Source organism: Dipodomys merriami, unplaced genomic scaffold, assembly GCF_024711535.1.
Source record: "Dipodomys merriami isolate MVZ:Mamm:240054 unplaced genomic scaffold, mDipMer1.0.p SCAF_4, whole genome shotgun sequence".
Lineage (NCBI taxonomy): Eukaryota > Metazoa > Chordata > Mammalia > Rodentia > Heteromyidae > Dipodomys > Dipodomys merriami.
In genome coordinates, this window is record NW_027205603.1 from 48,547,085 (window position 1) to 48,568,262 (window position 21,178).

At 34.9% G+C, this 21,178-nt stretch overlaps 1 protein-coding gene and 1 long non-coding RNA gene across 4 annotated transcripts in view; one reads left to right on the top strand and one right to left on the bottom strand.

Annotated features, from left to right (window-relative positions):
* Window positions 1–15,143: 15,143 nt before the first annotated feature.
* LOC138806268 (uncharacterized) lies at window positions 15,144–16,094 on the bottom strand. Its single transcript, XR_011365758.1, has 2 exons — window positions 15,945–16,094; window positions 15,144–15,728 (listed from the first exon to the last, which is right to left on the bottom strand). It is a non-coding gene; the product is annotated as an uncharacterized lncRNA (long non-coding RNA).
* Window positions 16,095–16,234: 140 nt separating this feature from the next.
* The window catches only part of Zc2hc1a (zinc finger C2HC-type containing 1A), a 70,255-nt gene continuing 65,311 nt past the window's right edge, over window positions 16,235–21,178 (top strand). For all 3 annotated transcript variants that reach the window (XR_011365646.1, XM_069990958.1, XM_069990957.1), the window contains exon 1: window positions 16,235–16,321. Coding sequence is in view for 2 of the 3 variants with exons in the window: in XM_069990958.1 (XP_069847059.1) it covers window positions 16,306–16,321 (16 nt within the window). In the remaining variant the exon portion in view is untranslated. The remainder of the gene's footprint in view (window positions 16,322–21,178) is intronic.

Here is a 21,178-nt window from a genome sequence, read left to right on the forward strand (position 1 = left end):
ACTAGATATTGCAAATAAGGGAAACCATAGACAGTACTATATAAAACATATTTGCAGTATAAAGCTTCCTCCTTTCTTTCTTTTTTTAAAATTCCTTTCTTTCTTTCCATTCAAGATCACTGTCTATTTGGGTTTATTTTCTTGTTGTTTTGTGGAAACCCTCGGACAATTTTTCCATCTTTTCAAGAAAAATGTCCTTAGTATTTTGATAGGAATTGCAGTGAATCTGAAGATTTCTTTCAGAAGTACAAACAGTTTAATTTGAATTGTAGCTACTATAATAAAAAAATTTTATGTAAAAACTTACAAAAATTTTTCTGTAGTTCTCATGATAGCAAATTAATATTGAAAAACCACTAAAGAATGACTGAGCATACTTCCTTGGTTGCTAATATTATTCACATTATACTAACAATGTTTATATATTTTAATATAAATTAATTCATTGGTATTCTTGTGAGATTTTCCTCAGTAGAATTATTTTTTAAAAGAATGACTGAAACACAAATTTCTCACAAAACTATTCAGAAATCTCTCATTTGATCTAAAAGCATTTGAATAAATAAAATTAATTAAATATCTGCAATCCTTTAAAAATTAGAGTAAAAGTCAAATGTGAAGGATGAATTACTTTACTCCACCAGAACTATGTTAGAGTTTGCTACATAACTAAAGGTTATGTGTTTCAGAAGACATTTATTATAAAGAATTGGCTCGTGTAATTACTGAGACTGAAAATTTCGCAATCTGCTATCTCTAATGATCCAAGAATGAATGCTGGCTGTGTAATTCAGTTAGACAACAGACACATGATAAAATAGATGTCTCAGCTAAGTAATCCAGTAAGAACATAGGAGGAGTGTTCGTCTGTCCGTTCCCTCCTCACCTCCCTTCTCCCACCACCACTTCCTCAGTTTTGGTGGTGGTTGCTATATTTGGATCTAAAGATGATCTACTTCACTGGAATAATGTAGTAAAAAAAATGATTAAAACTTGACACCCCTGATATGGTCAAATGGAAGCCAAACTATCACAAAACCAAAATTTTTAGCCCATCTGAGATTCTATTTGACAGAAATTAGCCATCTTTTTTAGGACAACATCCAAGTGTGAAAAAAGTATATTTCATCATTTCTCAATATTTGAAAAATGGTGTGCTAACTCAAAAATAATTACATATTACATAAAAGTCAGTAGTTCTATTTTTGAGAAAAATGTTTGGCATATGATTAAATTTTATAATATTCAAATTTTTCCTAACAGTTATTCTGAGAGATCTTAATAATAGTAACAATCAAAAGTAAAACGTTACAGTTGCACAGTTTTGTGGAATAATTATAGTAAGGATTGTAAAGAAAATAGGTTTAGCTTTCAGAATTCTGGTATTCTATGATATTTTAGAAAATATAAATCATCAGTTGGCATTTTCAAAACAATAAGACATTATAGAACTAAGTTTTATTTACAAAAATGACATAAATTTTATTATTTAAATCAGCAAAAAAGAAACTATCAAAAAACAAAAAAAAAACCCTAATTTAACAGTTCTTCAATCTCCCTTTAAATCTCCCCATATATACATGTAAGTATATATGCAGACATGCATGTATAGGTGCAAACATGTACACAATGAATATTTGTGTACATATTTACACATGTGCATATATATATGTATATGTATATTTACATATACATAAGGGGGACTGAGTGTGTTTGCATGTGTGTGTGTTGTTTTGTTTTTGGTAGCACTAGGTTTTAAATCCGGGTCTTAATATATGTATACATATATATTCATGTAAAGATAGATACATATACATAGATGTAAATTTTAGAGACAGGCAAGCAGACAGAGACAGACAGACAGAAAATTCTAAATTAAGGTCTCTAGATGGGCACTGGATCACTTGAGCCAGACGTCCAATCCTTTCTAATTTAGTTTTTTTGTTTTAATAGGGTCTTGTAGGGTTTCTTTTAGGAGATATTATTGGTTGATTTTGGATGGGTTTTTTTTTGTTTGTTTTTTCTTTCTGGGGCTGGCTTAGCCCACACCTCCTATTTATGCTTCCCACATTGGTAGGAGTGTGACTAACACCCAGGTTATTGATTGAGATAGGCCTTGCTAACTTTTTGCGTGGAAGCCTTAGATCCTCTTGATTTCCATCCTCTCTGTAGCTGAAAGCCTATTTTTTAAAATTTCTATGGTAAAGATGCTGTACGGAGAGGTTACATTATGCGTAAGGTAATGAGTACATTTCTGGTCGAACATCCTTACCCACCCCCTTATTTTTCTCCCACTATCCCTTCCCTCTCCTACTCCTTCCCCCACTTGAAGTTGTAAAGCTCATTTCTGACATAGTGTCTTGTGAGTATCATTGTTGTAATAGGTAATCATTGGTCCTTGTTTCAGCATTTTGTTATTCCCCTTCCATTCTCCAAGTTAGATACATGTACATACAAGACACAGGGTACTAAAACCAAAGACAATGATTGCCAGGGATAAACCAATGGAAAAAGAAAAATTAAATTAAATTAAAAGAAAGAACTAGATACAGTACATTGGCAACAACAAGGTCAACAACCAAAAACCAACCAGTTGTTTCCATGTCTTGGAGTTCATTTCAATTAGCATCATTTTGTATGCTCATATGCGTATAGCTATTGAGCTATTATGATTCTCTGCCAGGACTATCTTAGACATATACTAATTATTACAAATGAGGGACACCATAGAGCTTATGGGTTTATTTAATTATTTATTTATTTTGCTTTTTTTGGTCTGGCTTACTTCACTTAATATAATTTTTTCCAAGTCCTTCCATTTCCTTATGAAAGGGGCAATGATAGGGCTGGGAAGATGGCTCAGTGGTAGAGCGCTTGCCTTGCATGCATGAGGCGCTAGGTTCAATTCCTCAGCACCACATAAGAAAAAAGCCAGAAGTGGCGCTGTAGCTCAATGGTAGAGCACTAGCCTTGAGCTGAAGAGCTGAGGGACAGCGCCCAGGCCCAGAGTTCAGGCCCCACGACTGGACCCCACCCCCCCAAAAAAGAAAGGGGCAATGATAGAAACATAAAATTCCATTGTGTTTATATACCAAATGTTCTTGATCAATTCATCTCTTGAGGGGCATCTGGGTTGGTTCCATGTCTTAGAGTTGGTAAATAATGCTGCAATGAACACAGTGTTAGTGTGGCCTGGCTTGTGATCATTTGGATAAATGCCCAGGAGTGGGATTGCTGAATTGTAAGGTAGTTCTATGCTTAGCTTTTGAGGAACCTCCATATGGCTTTCCAGAGTTGTTGAAACAGCTTACATACCAACCAATAGTGTAGTAGCATTCCCTTTTTGCCAAATCCCCAGCAGCACCTGTTATATTCATTTTCTTGATAATAAGGTCTATGCTTTTGAAGTCACATATAACCAGTAGAAGATAAAATAGGTAAAGTGGTCTTCCCTCAGATTACAGTGTTTAAATAAACTCTCAGAGAATAGACTGACCTGAGAAAAGGCAATTCTGTTCTAGGATTGTGTAAAAGCTATGATGTTGCTGTACTTTTTTGTGTGTGTGTGAAAATACCATACAGAGGGGTTACAATTACATGGGCAAGATAATGAGTACATTTTTTTTTATCAGGCATTGTTGCCTTGATAAGAAGGCAACAATGTTTTGTTTCCCCTTCCCATCCCTTCCTATCTCCACCCCACCCCCCTTACCCCCTCTCTCTCTCCCTAGTTAGAATAGCTATAATAAAGAACTCTAATAACAACAGATGCTGGAGGGGATGTGGACAGAAGGGAACCCTACTGCATTGTTGGTGGGAGTGTAAACTTGTTCAACCACTTTGGAAAGCAGTATGAAGGTTCCTCAAAAGACTCCACATAGAGCTCCCCTATGACCCAGCAATCCCACTTTTGGGAATTTACCCAAATGATCACAAATAAGACCATACTAAAGCTACCAGCACAACTATGTTTATTGCAGCATTATTTTTACATAGCTGCTGTAATTTTTAACTAGAATTCACAGAATTACTGGGTAGAATGGTCATTATGAAGTTGGATACAAAAATTAATTTTCAATTTATTCCTGTTGCCATTTCTAAACAACTATAAAGCATTTGTTCTGTGTCAAGGGGAAAAAACCAGTAAAAAAAAATTAACAGAAGCATAGAATTCTCTATTAATTGGCTTGCTAATGTTCATTTATATAGAATGAATCATTTAAACGCTATTTCCAATTTAAAAATATAATCTAATTTAGTTTAAACTTTTGGCTACTTTGGAACTAGAATATTTTTGGAAACAAAATACTTGAGAGAGAGGAAGGATAAGCAAATGCAGTCATACTATTCAATATACCTAAATGAAAATGGAATCAAATAAACAGGGCAGGTATGGGGTTAGGAGTGTTGGGGGAGATTGATGAAAGGGATACTAATCAAGATGCATTGTACTTACAAACTGATTTTTGAACAGTACAACTACTTAAAGCCAATGAAAAAATACAAAAAAATTAACCACAGTTAGACTCTAGATGTATATTCTATTTACTTAAAGCCAGATCCAATCAAATTTATATTTTCTAGTATCTGAAAATAAAAAATGTAAAATCACGGGTTGGGAAGGTGGCTCAGTGGTAGAGTGCTTGCCTTGCATGCATGAGGCCCTGGGTTTGATTCCTCAGCACCACATAAGCAAAAAGAAAAAAGCCGGAAGTGGCGCTGTGGCTCAAGTGGTAGAGTGCTAGCCTTGAGCTGAAGAGCTGAGGGACAGCACCCAGGCCCAGAGTTCAGGCCCCACTACCAGCCCCCACAAAAAAGTAAAATCACTCTATTAATCATTTTAATTCTAAATGTAAAATTAATTTTGTAGCAGATTAGCAATTTAATGCCAAATCTTAAAAGAATGACCACTGAGATAGATGTTTTGAAAAATATCATCTTAAAAAGTTAATTGAATACTACTAAAAATATTTTACCTATTTTATCTGTATTATATCATAAATTTAATGATTATTTGCTGAGAAAATAAGTTTTTATAATAAAAACCTGAAAACATTGGTTAGTAATCTAACTAGTTTTCACTAGCACCTTTGGAGAAATTTATGTTTGTTATGGTAAACACTTGTTTTTGAAACCTGTATTTTGAATCTTATATTGTAAAATATAATAAACTTTGCTAATCAGCCTTATAATAATTAAATTAGTGTCATTATCTTTACTCTGAAATTTCTCACACATGTTTTGATTTGCTGGCTAGAAAGCATCAACTCTTTTATTACTTTATGTCTTGCTGTGAAGGTATCTGTAAAAACCACCATATCTTGAATGATTCATTTTTTTTTAAAGAGCAAACAAATTTAAGATTTTCTTTGTCAAACAGATCTCATCTACTTTAAAACGGCATACATATTTAGCTTTGTTGTTCATTTGTATAATTTCTTGTGCTTATAAAATATAAATGGATATTTTTATTTCATACAAATGCTTTGCCAATTTCCTACTTACCCCTGTAGAATGGACATTCTTTTTTTTTTTTTTAGGGGGGGGGTCCAGTCATGGGGCCTGAACTCTGGGCCTGGGCGCTGTCCCTCAGCTCTTCAGCTCAAGGCTAGTGCTCTACCATTTGAGCCACAGCGCCACTTCCGGCTTTTTTCTTTTTGCTTATGTGGTGCTGAGGAATCAAACCCAGGGCCTCATGCATGCAAGGCAAGTGTTCTACCACTGAGCCACCTTACCAGCCCAGAATTGCCATTCTTTAGATAATTTAAAGTGAGAAATACAAACTTACTTTCCTTTTCAAATTTGATTTCAGTCCATTTCTCATATCTCACCACAAATTGTGTTTATAATTTTTAGTAAAAATCTCCTGAAGAATGAGACTATTTTTACTGTCTAATAAAGAAAAGTTATGCCTCATTCTATTTCAATTGGTATAACATTTTTGTATGTTTTTATTGTAAAAATACTGTACAGAGGGTTTACAGTTACATGAGCAAGGTAATGAGTACATTTCCTACGGGGCATTTTGCCTCCTCCTTTGTTTTTCCCCTACCATCCCTTCCCTCCCACCTCCACAACTACCTCCCCCCCCCAACACAAAGTTGTAAAGTTTGTTTTCAACATAGTGTTTTGTACATCTCATTGTTACATTGGGTCAACCTGTATTCCTATTTAAGCATTTTGTTTTTTCCCTTCCTCTTCCCGAATTAGAGAAGTGTATATACAAGATGCAAGGCACCAACATCAAATACAGTGAAAACAGGCATTATACTGTGGGGGAAGAACATACAAAGAAACAACAAAAAAAATCACATGGTACATTATAAATATGTTAGGAACAATAGCAAGCAAGCAAGAAAAAAAAACACTTGTGTACTTATCTTGGGGTTCATTTTGCTTAACATCATCTTATATGGTCATATGCTTTTGACCTTTACTACTTGTCCTACACATGTACTAGTTATTGCAAATAAAGGAAACCATGGGACCTATGTTTCTTTGGGCCTGGCTTACTTCACTTAAGTAGAAACTTCTCTGAAGAGGAAATAAGAATGGCCAATAGACACATGAAGAAATGCTCAACCTCCCTAGCCATAAAAGAAATGAAAATCAAAATAACATTGAGATTCCACCTCACCCCAGTTAGAATGGCTATAATAAGAACTCTAATAACAGATGCTGGAGGAGATGTGTACAGAAGGGAACCCTACTGCATTGTTGGTGGGAGTGTAAATTTGTACAACCACTTTGGAAAGCAGTATGGAGGTTCCTCAAAAGACTCCACATAGAGCTCCCCTATGACCCAGCAATACCACTTTGGGGCATTTACCCAAATGATCACAAACAAGACCACACTAAAGCTACCAGCACGACTATGTTTATTGCAGCATATTTACCATAGCTAAGATATGGAACCAACCCAGATGCCCCTCAGTAGATGAATGGATCAAGAAAATGTGCTATATATACACAATGGAATTCTATGCCTCCATCAGAAAGAATGACATTGCCCCATTTGTTAGGAAATGGAAAGACGGAAAAAATTAGAGCAAGTGAGATAAGCCAGGCCCAAAGAAACATAGGTCCCATGGTTTCCCTTATTTGCAATAACTAGTGTATGTCTGAGTCAACCAGAAAAGGTCAGATAAGCTGATGTTAGGGGAATGAACCCCAAGATAAATATTCAAATGTTTTTTTTCCTTTCATGCAATTGTTTCTAACATATTTATAAGATGATTTCTTTGTTGCTTTGTATGTCTCTCCCCCATGTTATAACCCATGCTTTCACTGTATTTGATGTTGGTATAATTTGTGGAGGGGAAGGGAAAAAAAACACATTGTTTAAATAGGGATACAGGTGGACCCATTGCAACAATGAGATGTACATGTCGTTATGTTGAAAAATGAACTTTACAACTTTGGTGGGGGGTGAGGGGAGGATCAGGTGGGGGGAGGGGGGAGCATGGGAAGGGATGGGAAGGGGAAACAAAGAGGAGGAGGAGATAACAATGCTTGATAAGAAATGTACTTGTTATCTTGCCCATGTAATTGTAACTCCTCTGTACTGTATTCTCACAATATATTAAAAAAAGACTACACATAGAGCTCCGCTATGACCCAGCAATCCCACTCTTGGACATTTTACCCAAAGGATCACAAACAAGGCCATACTAAGGCTACCAGCACAACCATGTTTATCACAGCATTATTTACCATAGCTAAGATATAGAACCAACCCAGATGTCCCTCAGTAGATGAATGGATCAAGAGTAAGTGGCATATATATATATATATATAATATGTATATATATGTATATATGTATATATATACATATATATGTATATATATGTATATATGTGTATATATATACATATGTATATATATGTATATATATATATATATATATAATGAAATTCTATGCCTTCATCAGAAAGAATGACATTACCCCATTTGTTAGAAAATGGAAAGACTTGGAATCAATTGGTACAACTTTAAATATTAGAAAACTGTGTATAGTTGATCCTTTATTATTGTAGTCATTGATCTTAAATTAGGTAAAATAGACTGAAAAAACATTCATTCACAAGTCCATGCTATTAAGCATATATTACATAATTGTTAAATATTTAGTTTTTATTATAAATATATTTCTATATCAGATGTATCTAATGGAAAAAATATATTTCCCTGGTCTCCTCAGACATATTTCTAAGATGACTGCCCAAATACAATATGAAAAAAGTACCATTGCTTTTTTTTGCTCTACAAGTGCTGTGAACTCTTCCTTTGAGAGATGTACTTTAACTTTCTTCTTTAGCTATCTTAGAAAATGACACCTTCGGCCGGGCGTTGGTGGCTCACGCCTGTAATCCTAGCTACTCAGGAGGCTGAGATCTGAGGATCGAGGTTCAAAGCCAGACCGGGCAGGAAAGACCGTGAGACTCCTATCTCCAATAAACCACCAGAAAACCGGAAGTGGCGCTGTAGCTCAAGTGGTAGAGCGCTCGCCTTGAGCTGAAGAGCTGAGGGACAGCACCCAGGCCCAGAGTTCAAGCCCCACGACCGACAAAAAAAAAAAAAAAAAAAAAAAAAAAAAAAAAGAAAATGACACCTTCTGTATCATTTTGCACATTTTGAATTATACTGAATAGTAAAAGCAATCACTGTACAGTAGAACGTCATACCCATTATATATCATTTTAAAACTTTATGCCTAGATTGTATTATATCTTCTCTTCTTTATCTGTTTAAAGATAAGGATTTTAGGATGTAAATAAGGGTGTGATTCTAACACAGTAAGATTAGTGGCTTTGTAGAGGAAGATACCAGTCTCTCATTTTCTGTCACATAAGGAAACAATGAACAGATAGTTTTCTACAATTTGCAAAGAGATCACTTGTTCATAATTGCTCATACTTAGTCCTTGATGTTGAACTTTCAGCCTATATTACTGTAGCTTAGTTTATTGTATATTTAATGGCGCTCAACCAAGCTTTATTGTAGTTCTATTGAAAAGTTATTAGACTTTAGCCCACCAATAAGAAAAATAGTCCTCTGTTTTACATATATGCTACTGTTTCTCAAACTTTAAGTTAATCCACTAGTAGCTGAGTAATTGGCAAGGATAAATGTGTACACTCATGCCCAAAATAATTATAATATCAAGTATTATCAAAAGCATCATTTGGATCTAACATTACTAGCAACAAACAAGACCATTAACACACAAGTATTCATCACTCAGTGTTCTTTTAAAATGGTTATTCTTATTGTCACTGCCAAATACAGCTATTCAATTTTTTTAAATTTAAACTTTATTGTAAAGATGATGTACACAGAAGTTACAGTTACATAAGTCAGGTAATGAGTACATTTGTTTTTGAACAATGTTACCTCCTCCATAATTTTCTCCAACTTTCCTCCTGTAAATTGTGTTTTTTAAAAATAACATCTGTTCTGTTCAGGAATGATCAAAGCTGAAGATACTTCATTTTCTGTGAAATAAATTTTAAGTCAAATGTCTAGGACTAATAACCTTCTGTAGCTTGGGCTTAATTTAAATTTCCCACATATAATAAGGAACCAGTACAAATTCATAGATATAGTTTTTATCTTTCACGTTTTCACTCTCATGTAAACTTGCCATTATCATGTCTTATTTTCTGCCTTTGTTCACATTATGATCAATAATCAGAATGTCTGTTATAATCACACATAATTCAAGGAAAAATACAAAATCCATCTCCTAAGAGAAACTATCTAGTTCCAAAACATGAGGATATTTATTCTAATTTTTCTGCTCCATTTGACTAGGATTATTCATTCTAGCAGTGTATAAATTGAATATTACCAGCATGGATTTCTCTGCTTCTTCCATATCTTTATGATTTGATTTAGACTGTAAATCTCCATAGGACTTCCATTCTATGTTCAATTTTGTTCATTAATCTGCTTCCCTGGAACTTTCTCAGATTTAAATATTTAGTAATTTTTTTCTTTTGGCTTTTTAACTATATCTGATATGGTATTTATTTGCTATTTGTAATATATTATTATGATTGCATTCTTGCTGAATTAACTAAAGTGTAGCTCATGCACTACCCAATCCTGGGCACTGTTCCTGAGCTTTTTGGCTCAGGACAAACTCTCTTCCAATTCAACCACAGCTTTGCTTCTGGCTTTTTGGTGGGTAATTGGTAATGAGTTTCCCAGACTTTCTTGCCCAGACTGGCTTTTAACCATAATCCTCAGATCTCAGCCTCCTTAGTAGCTAGGATTATAGGCATTAGCTACAGGATCCTGGCTTCAATTAACCACAGTTTAATTTCCTAGAGCTAGAGTCTTAAAATAGTATAGAACTGAATTGTGTAAAAAATTAATGTGTAAAATGACACATGAAGCCAGGAGCTGGTGGCTCATAATTGAGGCTGACATCTGAAGATCATGGTTCAAGCCAGCCTGGGCAGATGAAGTCTGTGAACTCTTACCTCTCCTACTCAGAGAAGGCCCGAAGTGGTAGAGCAATAGCTTTGAATGCAAAAACACTCAGGGACAGTTCTCAGTACCTGAGTTAAAGCCCCAGGACTGACAAAAAATAAAAATAAAAAAGACATATGTTCAGCCTGAACATAAAAGGGTCAGAGGTGAAAAGACTGTTTTAGTCTTGCATAACCAACAATCTCTCATATTGAGCAGAATTTCAGTAAATATGTCTAGAGGAGAGTTGTGATACTAGAATATTAAGGTCATAATATTTGTATTCTGAGAAAATGGTCTTAATGTATTTTGTGATTCCCAGGCATTAGTTATACCTCTACCCAACTTAGTACAGTGTATTCTTTAGCGAAACAGAAATCTCTCTCTCTCTCTCTTTCACACACACATACACACACGTGTGTATATATATATAAATATATATATACACACGTGTGTGTATATATATACACACACATATATATAGGGAGAGAGAGAGGGAGAGATAGAGAGAGAGAAATTGAGAGGAACTGGCTTATGTGATTATGGACATTGTAAAGTCCACAATCTGCAGAGTAAGGCCATCAAACAGGAGATTCAAGGAGAATTTTCTGTTTGAAACCAAAGGAAGTTTGCTGACAGAATATATTGTACTTTGGGAAGTCTTTATATATTTTTCTAAAGGTAAAAGTTCCAAGTCTATTTTTTAAAATATTAATTGCCTACCAAAACACCTTCACAGAAGTATCCTAAATAATGAATGTTCCAGCAAATCCTGCTAGGGTAACACATAACACTATCATAGAAATGTTATCACTGAAGGAAATAAAGAATAATAGGAATTACATGCTTTTACTTCAATCCTCTGGTTCCATGATCTGCCCACAAAAAAAAAATGACTACTATCCAATATAATTCCTCATGGTTTCAAAGTTCTCTGAAAACTAATGCTTTCTAATTATATATAAATTGTTTCAATTATTGTAAATATTTGATTATTTAGAATTTTACTTATAAAGACATAGCTTTATAATATTTTACAAAAAGAACTAGTAGAGATTATTATTTGTCTTTTGTTGATCATCCTTTAGCTGCTATGAAACACAATGTACATAGGTTTCAGAAACCACATCTCTTAGAAACAGCAGGCAAACAAACTTGGATTCATGTGACTGAAATTACAGAATATGCCAAACATATAACTTTGATATGCATAGTGAGTAGGAAGCAAATAGAATAGTATATTTTCAATGTATAAAATGCAAATAAGCTATTCAGAAAGATAAGTTTATAAATGCAAGCATTTTATTAAATATTCGAAGGAATGTAATTCTAACTTCATATGTATCTGCAATAAAAATGACAGTTTTAGCTTTCTACTGTAAGTTGATTGTTCTTAAGGAAAAAGCAAGTAGTCCCTTATATTAGTAATTAGCATCTATCTATAAGGTAAATTCAAAAATGTCACTTTCCATTAAAAAGCAGCTACAAAAACTGTATTAGATGTTTTAGGAAAGGAGCCAGAAGCTTTTTAAAGCATGAAGAAATGCCCAGACATTCATGTAGGTAACTTATAATTAAGTAGAGTTTTCCTGGTTTGTCCTTACACCACCAGCACCACCACCACTGTCATTATCATAATCAAATACTTACTTGTAATATTTTATAGCATTTTAAAGCAAGTTTAAAGGGCCCAGGAAGGGTCCTAGTTAATAAAATGGAAAAAAAAACTACTGGCAATTTTCTTCTTGTCTGTATATCTGGTTTTTTCTTGCTAGAAACATTTTGCTTTCCTGAAGGCAATAGGCAACACTGGATAAAACTAAACTACATAACTTCTCCAAATCAGTTCAGAATATTGGTATAAATTCATATTGTTAGATACAATGTAAAGATACTAGAACATTTTTTTATTTTTGTCTAATTCTCTTTCTAAATCATTTCTCTGTTTTCAAGATTAGATTTGGCTGCAAATACACAAGTCTTCTTATTCTTTAATACTCTCAAAAAATAGATGCCATAGGGGATTATTTCAAATTACTGGTTTAACAGAATTAAACTGAAAAAAACCTGTCACTAAATGACATCATAGACAAAATTATCAAATGTTTGACAAACTGAGAAAAAATAATTGTAATTAGCAAAGATTTAACATCTAGGAGATAAAGAATTTGCAAGTCCATAAGAAAAACTGTGAGAAGAACAATTGAAACAACTGGGAAATAAAGAAAGTCAAATCTGAATTACCAAGTGTATAAAGAAATCACCAACAATTAACTCTGAACAAAGGGGCAAAAAATTGTAGGTAAGCCAGCTATTAATGAAATTTAGATAAGTATATTCTTTATGTATTTTTATGTGAGTGTATACTGGTACATTGTAGAGAGAAATCTGGGCATACTTACCTTAAATAAATATGATCCAGTAATCTCTTCCAAGGATACATCCCAAAGGAACTCAAGGCTAGGTTCATAAGGGGACAGGCACAAAGATGCTCATTGTGGCAGCAAGGTAGTTGCAAGAGGCAACTCTTTAGTAAAATACATGTATGCATACAGTAAGATATTAACCAGCACTAGTAAACAGCAAACTAGCATTGCATACAGTAACATGAGTGTATTTCTGGATGAGTGGTAAAAAATTAAAATTAAAAGTTAAAATATAAAGATTACAAGTAGAGTGAAACCCATAGTATATTACCTAGACAAATTAATAACAAGCATATACAAAATAGTTCTGTATTTATTTCAAATAATAATATATATCCAAAGGTATCTGAGAATTTAGGGCAATAGAATGGTTCCCCATAGTGAAAATGCTGGCAAAGAGAGATAAAATGGAGAATAAGTGGCAAGATGACATCTTTAAAATACATTTTTTGCATGGACAATTGAATTACATAGGTATATGATATACAAACAGTGGTATGTACACAGAAAGAAAGAAAGTCAACAAGTATCTTACTAGGTCTTCCGGTGCAGTTAAAAATCTATTTGGAATTATAGTGACAAGTGAGAGATAAAATCATAATAGAACATTGAAAAATTATTGTTCATTCAGGTGTGACAGTGGGGGTTTTTAAGGTTCCTTCCACAATTGAGAGTCTCTTTTGTAACTAGATAATAAAAACAGAATAATTTATATCACACTGTGAATAGATAAGTTCTCCAGTAGCAGAAGAAAGTTTGCTTGAGGTTTCTCTTTCTGTTTTAATATTTTTTTCCTTTTCTTCTTATTTTTGAGGACATTTTTCTTTCAACAGATTTCTGCTTTTAACAGTCACTCAATCTATCTTTGCTTTATGATTGTCCTAGGCCATAGTGAATTATCACTTGTTTATTCCTGAACACCAAAGGAATTTTTATTTTATTTCAATCTAAAAAATAAAACCACTAAAAACCAACTCAAAATTTCTTCCACAGTCTAGAACATTGCTCAAGAGTCTCTTTTCTCAAATTTTAAGCCCAATATATTTGCTTTCTTACAGATGAAAATTGTTATTATCAACTAATAATATCACTTGTCAACTGAAATAAGTTATACACAGATAGAAGACAGAACTTAATTGTAGGAGAGAAGAGAGTTTCATTCATTTTGGTACATGACTGGTGATGAAATAAACAGGAGGCATAGAAGGGAATTAAATACTTGCTGAAAAGTAGAACAGATTAGACAAAAGTTGTCAGAGAAAAGCACCAAGTAAAGTCACTCACAAGCTAGTCATTTAGGAAACAAAAAAAGGTATGAAAGCAGACTCTCTCTACTCAGGAGTCTGTTCTTGTACCTGCAGAAGGCAAAGAGGCTGTGGCATATAAGTGTTGTGAGCCTAATACCTGTACAGTACAAAAATGAACATGATTTAGAGTATTAAGATTCATATGCCTATCTAAATACATATTAAACAAAATACCTGAACATTTGAGTTTACATATAAGGCAGCAAAAAGACAAAACAAGGGAATAAGAAGCACATTAGACACATCAATTTAAAAGCAAACTATCATTCACTAATGGAATAAATGTGGGCAAAAATAAAATGAGACATCTACAATATTAATATTTTAATGCAAAAATGAGAAATGTAGAATCTACTTTGTAGAATGACTTTGAAAACTGCATAACTGAATTTTTATGACCAAGACCGAAGCATGTTTAATATAATGAAATCTTCATTGCTTCATCATTACTGTTGTTACTATAGATTTTATGTCTAGTAAGGTGTCTTAATTTCAGTTCAAGAATTATAATTTGTAGAGTTAATGGCTTCTTTTTTATATTTTCTGCATTATATGCTTTTTTCTCCATAATGTTCTTTTTGGAAGTTTTTTCTTTTTGTTATTGTTTTTCTTCATGTATTTTTATTGTTATTATAAACAGGAGTTTATAGTCATATATTTTATATATATAGTTATATGTCAGATAGAGTACATTTCTTTTGGAACAATGTCAAGAGTTTTTTCTAACTATATATACGTATATATATATATATATATATATATATATATATATATATATATATATATGTATGTATATGTTGACTGTCTTAGCTCTAAAGAGGTAAAAGGAAATTCTATATATTCAGCCCAGGTAGTGATGTCATCTATACAACTATCAGCTAGCCAGTGAGGCTCAAGAACTCAGCAGAGCAGAAAAGCCACAGTAAAACCAGGGAAAGGATAGAAAAAGGCAATTATTCAGACAAGGATGACGTTTTCTTTACCTCACCCCATACAAGAGATGGACTATCTCACAACCAGAAAACAGGCACTTATAGCAACTTTCCAAAGAAAGATAAGACCCCCTCAAGAGTGCTTACTTGTTTAAGCAGTACTTTCACTAAAAGTTAGTAGCTTTTTGTGATTAAAATGATTTAAGTAATTTATAATTTTTCAATTATATACATTAGTGTGAAAATTAAATTTTGACTCTTGAGTCAAAGAACAGTACTGCTTGCCATGGATAAATCAACTTTTCCAAGAAACTTAGTTTGGATGACATGTTAGCTTGCTAAGGAAAATGATGAAAATGGCTTGAGTTGTTTGAAAACGTTTTCACTCTGACTGACTCGAGCCTCCTCTGGTGTTTAGGTCTCCCTCATCAAGCACAGGTGTGCATGACTTCCTTAGCTAGCAGGCCAGCAGCTGTTTTGGTGGGAGGATGATCACGTCCAGGGTAGGCCAAGATTAGAAGATAATGAGAGGACCTTGTTTCACTTCTGATTTGGGCCCGGGGTTTTATGCTGAGCAAGTTGTTTCCTAGGGTTTAGAGAAATCTCAGTTTCACAATCCCAGATAGAAATAAAGCAGAAAAAAAAAAAAAGATTTCCCCCTAGGAAAACAGCTGCAGTTCACCACGGGGCTGCGTGTGAAGACACAGGGGACACACCATGCTAAAGTCGGGTGACCGCGGTGGGGTAAGCGCGTGGGGAGGGCATGGGCTTGCTTCCCGTCGCCTCAAGGGAATAGACGTACTTGCGTTCACTCGTTAGAGTTCCTGAGGTGCTGGAATAGTCTATAAATAGGAGAATGACCCGGCTGGAGGCGAACCCAGGCGCTGCTGGGTGGCAGAATGCAGTCAGAGAGGCTTGGGACCCCCTGCAGGGTGACCGGAACAGCCGCGAACCTGAGGGAGCCGGGTTTACACCACCCGAGGCTCGGCCGCGCCTCGTAAGCCCCGCCCTTCTACAACCCCGCCTTCTTCTGCTCGGGCCAATAGGAAGCCACGATGTTAGTGGGTGGGAGGCGCGGCCGGGTTGCTACAGCCAGAGCTGGGCGGCGGCGGCGGCGGCGGGCGCTGGCGGAGCGGACTCGCGGATTCGGAGGCGGGGGCGCAATGGAGGGACCGGAAGGTAAGGAAATGAAGGATGCAGGCTTGGGGCTCAGAGCATTCGGGGGTCCCGGATACCGATATTCCGGAGAGGCGAAGGGAGGTCCGGAGCGGCGGACCCCTCCTAGGCCTGGGTGGGCTGGAGCCGGACAGCTCCCCACGCCGAGGAGGGGTGACTCCCGGAGCCCCGCCTCAGCCCGGCTCGGGCTGGGCTCTCTACCCAGCCCGCACCCGCGCCAGCCCACACGACCTTTCCTTCTGTTTTCTGATCCTCCTAACTCCCGTAGTTAATCGGTCTCTTGGCCAGGTTTTGTTTTGTTTTCCTTCTCCTTAAAAACTGGAGTCTAGGTTGCTGCCCACGGCCTCTCCACTGCCTGTCTTTGCTGTTCCTTCAGGGTGTATCTCCTACCATAAGCCACTTTGCCTTGGCCAGTTGCCTCTGCATAGCTGTTTTCACATTTCTGCAGCATCCTCCATGGGAGAGATGCCAGAGCATCTCCTAAGGAAGTGTCTGTCACTGGCAAGCTGTCCGACCGAGACAATAGGTTTCCAGATGGATTAGATGGTTTATTCACGATGAATTGTGAGGGAGAGCTAGCCTTGGTCCTTCAGTTTTGGGCTTATCCTTGTGTTGTAACTATGACTCCAGATTTTGCTTTGTTCCCAAATCCTTCACTTTTCCTCCATTCTCTTAACACATTCTGTGCAGGGACTACATTAGTTTAAAAACAAAGGAATGAAGGGGAAATAAAAATAGCATAAGCAAAAGCAGTTTAAAGATTTAAATTGTGGTTTATCCTTCGGATGAAGAACAAGTCTTCAGAATTGAAAGATCTTGTTAGGATGTAACCCCTTTTTTTCTCATTTACTTATATTCAGGTCGATGGAATAAAGAACGAGCCATTGAGCTCTGTGTATTGTTAAATGATGCAGAGTAAAATATTCCAGGTTTTGTTTTGAAGTGAAAAGTGATATTTGGTGACTTTTTCAGTGTTCTACACTCACCAGAAAGCGAGTGGCAATAATGAGTTTATTTCATATATTTGCTTTGAGTGAAAGCCTTCATGTTAAGCACCTTGAAAATGACTGATAATTCTGATAATTTGTCAACTTCAATGTGCTATTTCCTGTGAAGATCATATTTAAGACTACCAGTCTGAAGATTTTACTATTTAACGTTTGTGGTGAAAGCAGGTGTCTTCATCTAAGTTTTCCCTTACATATCCTAAACACTTTTCTATCTTGAGGATGCAACAAAGAATAAAAAAGTCAAAGCTTTAGCCATTTCAGTAGTCTTCATTTTAAGTTGTGTTGACATAACTAGTGAAGCTGTACTTAAGAATGCATTTAGTAATAGAACCCTATTATACTCAATTACAAGGGTGGAGTATGCATGAATTCTATGTGATAAGGTTGTGGGCATTACAGGCTCCACTGATGTATCATGATAAACAATACCGGATTTTTCATCTGTTTTTAAATAAAACAATATTATCATTAATGGTGTGTTTTGTTGCAATGAATCAGGTTGAAATATATGAAATGGTTCTCTTTCTGGAAAACAGTAAACATTCAAATATTGGTAATTGCATATGGTACAAACTAATAAAAGTTTTTGAGAATTTTATGTTGAATGAAGAATAGAGATTTTCTTCCCCCAAGCCCTTCCTGTTCCCCTTACTCATTTTTAAAAATAAATTATTTCATCACATTTGGCAAAGATCAAAACTTTGAATCTTTTTTTTTATTGTGAAAATACTGTACAGAGGGGTTACAATTACATGGGCAAGATAATGAGTACATTTCTTATCAAGCATTGTAGCCTCCTCCTTTGTTTCCCCTTCCCATCCCATCTTCTCTCCGCCCCCCCTAACTGTCTTCCCCCCCCCCCACCAAGTTGTAAAGTTTGTTTTCGACCTAATGACTTGTACATCTCATTGTTGCAGTAGGTCCACCTGTATCCCTATTTAAACGATTTGTTTTTTCCCTTCCCCTCCACAAATTATAACAACATCAAATACAGTGAAAGCAGGGGTTATACCATGGGGGAGGGACATACAAAGCATCAAAGAAATCATCTTAGAATTCTATGCCTCCATCAGAAAACTTTGAATCTTGAAGTTGCTATTCATTAATTTATTCATCCATGTCTTCAGATAATAAACATTCATACAGTGATAGTTTCTTTTCTATGTTGGAAGTCTCCATCTAATATTTTGAAGGTGTGGGGTTACCTTACCTTTCAGTATCTAGTATGAAATTTTGAAGTTTGCTCAATGTGTAATAGTAGTTGAGTAAATATTGTGCTCTGTGTAATTAGACTTGCATTTCTGTTTGAAACCAGTTACCAAGTTCTGGCTTTACAAGCTTCTGTGAAGACAGGACTATGGATTCTTGAAAAGCTCTACTGATGATAATCTTATTCTCTTCTTTATGAGGTTATTATTTGTATGTTAATCATACAAATTATTTTCGATCTTATGGGACTTATAATTCCTGAATTTTCAAAGGTATAAGCATTTATACTGAACAATTTAATTTGAAGCCAAATGTAAATCATTGCTTACAATTGTGTAATTAATAAAAGTATGGTTTGAATAATTAAAGATTTTCCTTTTCACCTAAATGTCATACAGATGTATCCAAAGACAACAGAGGTAGTTTTAGACCTGAATTATAAGCTTTTAGAGAGGTATTATAGAATTAAGAGGAGATAAACATTTTTTAAGATTTCTCCATATTTAGTACTTCATTGCCTTCATAATATCCTAAAAATTAGTTACAACAATGATAAACATCAGCTGCCTGTTTCTCTTTTGGGCTTCTAAAATTACTAGATCTTAATATTGTCTTCTGAAACCTGATTAGGAGTGAAATTGCTATTTTCCAGTGTAGCACTGCTTGCCTTAAAGGCAGGCGATATGTCTCATTAATGTTTCTACTATGTTTTTCCATAGCATAACTGTATACTAGTTCATTAAATAATTTTTCTAGCATTGTTGTTTTGGGGGGATGATACTGATTAGATGGTAGATTTTTTTTTATAGTCAATGCATTGGAAAGGCTTGTATTTTAATTTGTGTTTTGTTTCATTTTTGCTATATGATTTGGGCAGTTGCAGTTATTGAATACTATAATGTCTTAACTTAGATAACATACACTGAGAATTTAGCTGAATGTCTAATGCATTAAACCCCATGTTTATTAGGTTTTTTGGGTGAACCCATAGGAGGCATAATACTTGAAACAGTCCAGGATAAACAGAGCACATGGTCTATACAGAGCCCTAAATAATCTGAAAAGGGAGAAATTGGGACTACATACACATATACATACATACATACACACACATATATATATGTATATAAAATAGGCATTGGGACTAAGGCAAAGATGGGGAAATTGAAAGGAAGGATAGATTTAGAAGTTACTTCTCTTTTAAGAGGAAGAAAAGTTTGAGTGATGGAGTAATAAGTTTGGCTTTAGAAGTGTGTTTATAGAATACTTGGAGTATCTGGTAGAAAAGTCTCAGAAAAAAAGTCTCATGGAACTGTAGACATAGACATTTTAGTAGTTATCAACATATATGACAACAAATGAGTGTAATCACTAAAGCAAACTGTTTAGCATAAAAGAAAAGTTACTTAGGAGAATCTAATGTTTTAGGGTTTAGTAGAACAGGAAATTGGAATAAGGAGCATCTTTAAAGAAGTTTAAAATTTTGTCAAAGAGGAATGTGGGAGCAAAATAATTTTCATGGAGTAGGAGGTAAAAATCTGATAGTATCTCATATTTAAACATAGGTAGCCTAAGCACTCATCTTCTCAAATCCTGCTTCATTTGTGAAACCTAGACAACTTGTGTATAAAATAAATACAGTAGAAGTCAGAAGAACAAGGATTTTAAAAAGTTGAAGGAAGTTATCAATGGTTTCTCATGTTATGGAAAGGTCCTATAAAATAATCTAAGAGAAGGCTTCAAATTTGGCAATTATGATAATGAGCAGTCATCTCTATTTCAAAAAATTGTTTATCTCTATTTTAGCACATTTCCCTGATCTACTTCGCAAAGATATTGTTATGATCTTCTCTTTTACCCTATTCTTTTCTTTATTCATTGTGTTTATCAGTACTTGACATTTTATGTTTTCTAAACATGTGACCATGAAGCAAAGGACTTGAAGATGATTAGTGAGAAAAGAAAGCACTAATCATGTTCAGATTGGTAATGAAAGAAATTCAACCAAGAACTGACTTCCAGTGGTATTCCTATGTCTGTGGGTTATACTGTCCAAGACCTTTAATGGATGCCTGAAGCCATTGACAGTATTGAACCCTTTATGTACTATTATCTTTCCATATACATAAATATATATGTACACATATATGTGTACATATATATATAATTATAAGGAAGTTTCACTTATATGCACAATAAGAGATTGACAACAATAATAAAATATAGCAGTTGTGATAATTGTAATAAGAGTTATGAGAATGGAGTCTTTTTTGAAAGTCAAGACAAGTACTTGTATTTTTAACTACAGTTGACCATCAATAAATTAAACTACATAAATCAAAAGTGTGGATGTGAGAGAGAGAGAATTGAATTTTTCTTTTTCTTTTCTTTTTTTTTTTTTTTTCGCAGGATGAAGGTATTAACTTAGAACCTGGTGCTTGATAGGTTGGCTCTCTACTGCTTAAGCCTCTCTGCTTTTTGATGGTTACTTTATTCCCTAGCCTAGCCTTGAACCTCTATTTTCTAGATTTTAGCCTATTGAATAGCAAGGATTTACAAATGCAAACCTTTAAGAGTCCAGAGGGGGACTTTTTAAAGCTGTTTTGGCTGAGGCTATTGTTTTGAATTAGAGTGCAAGTAA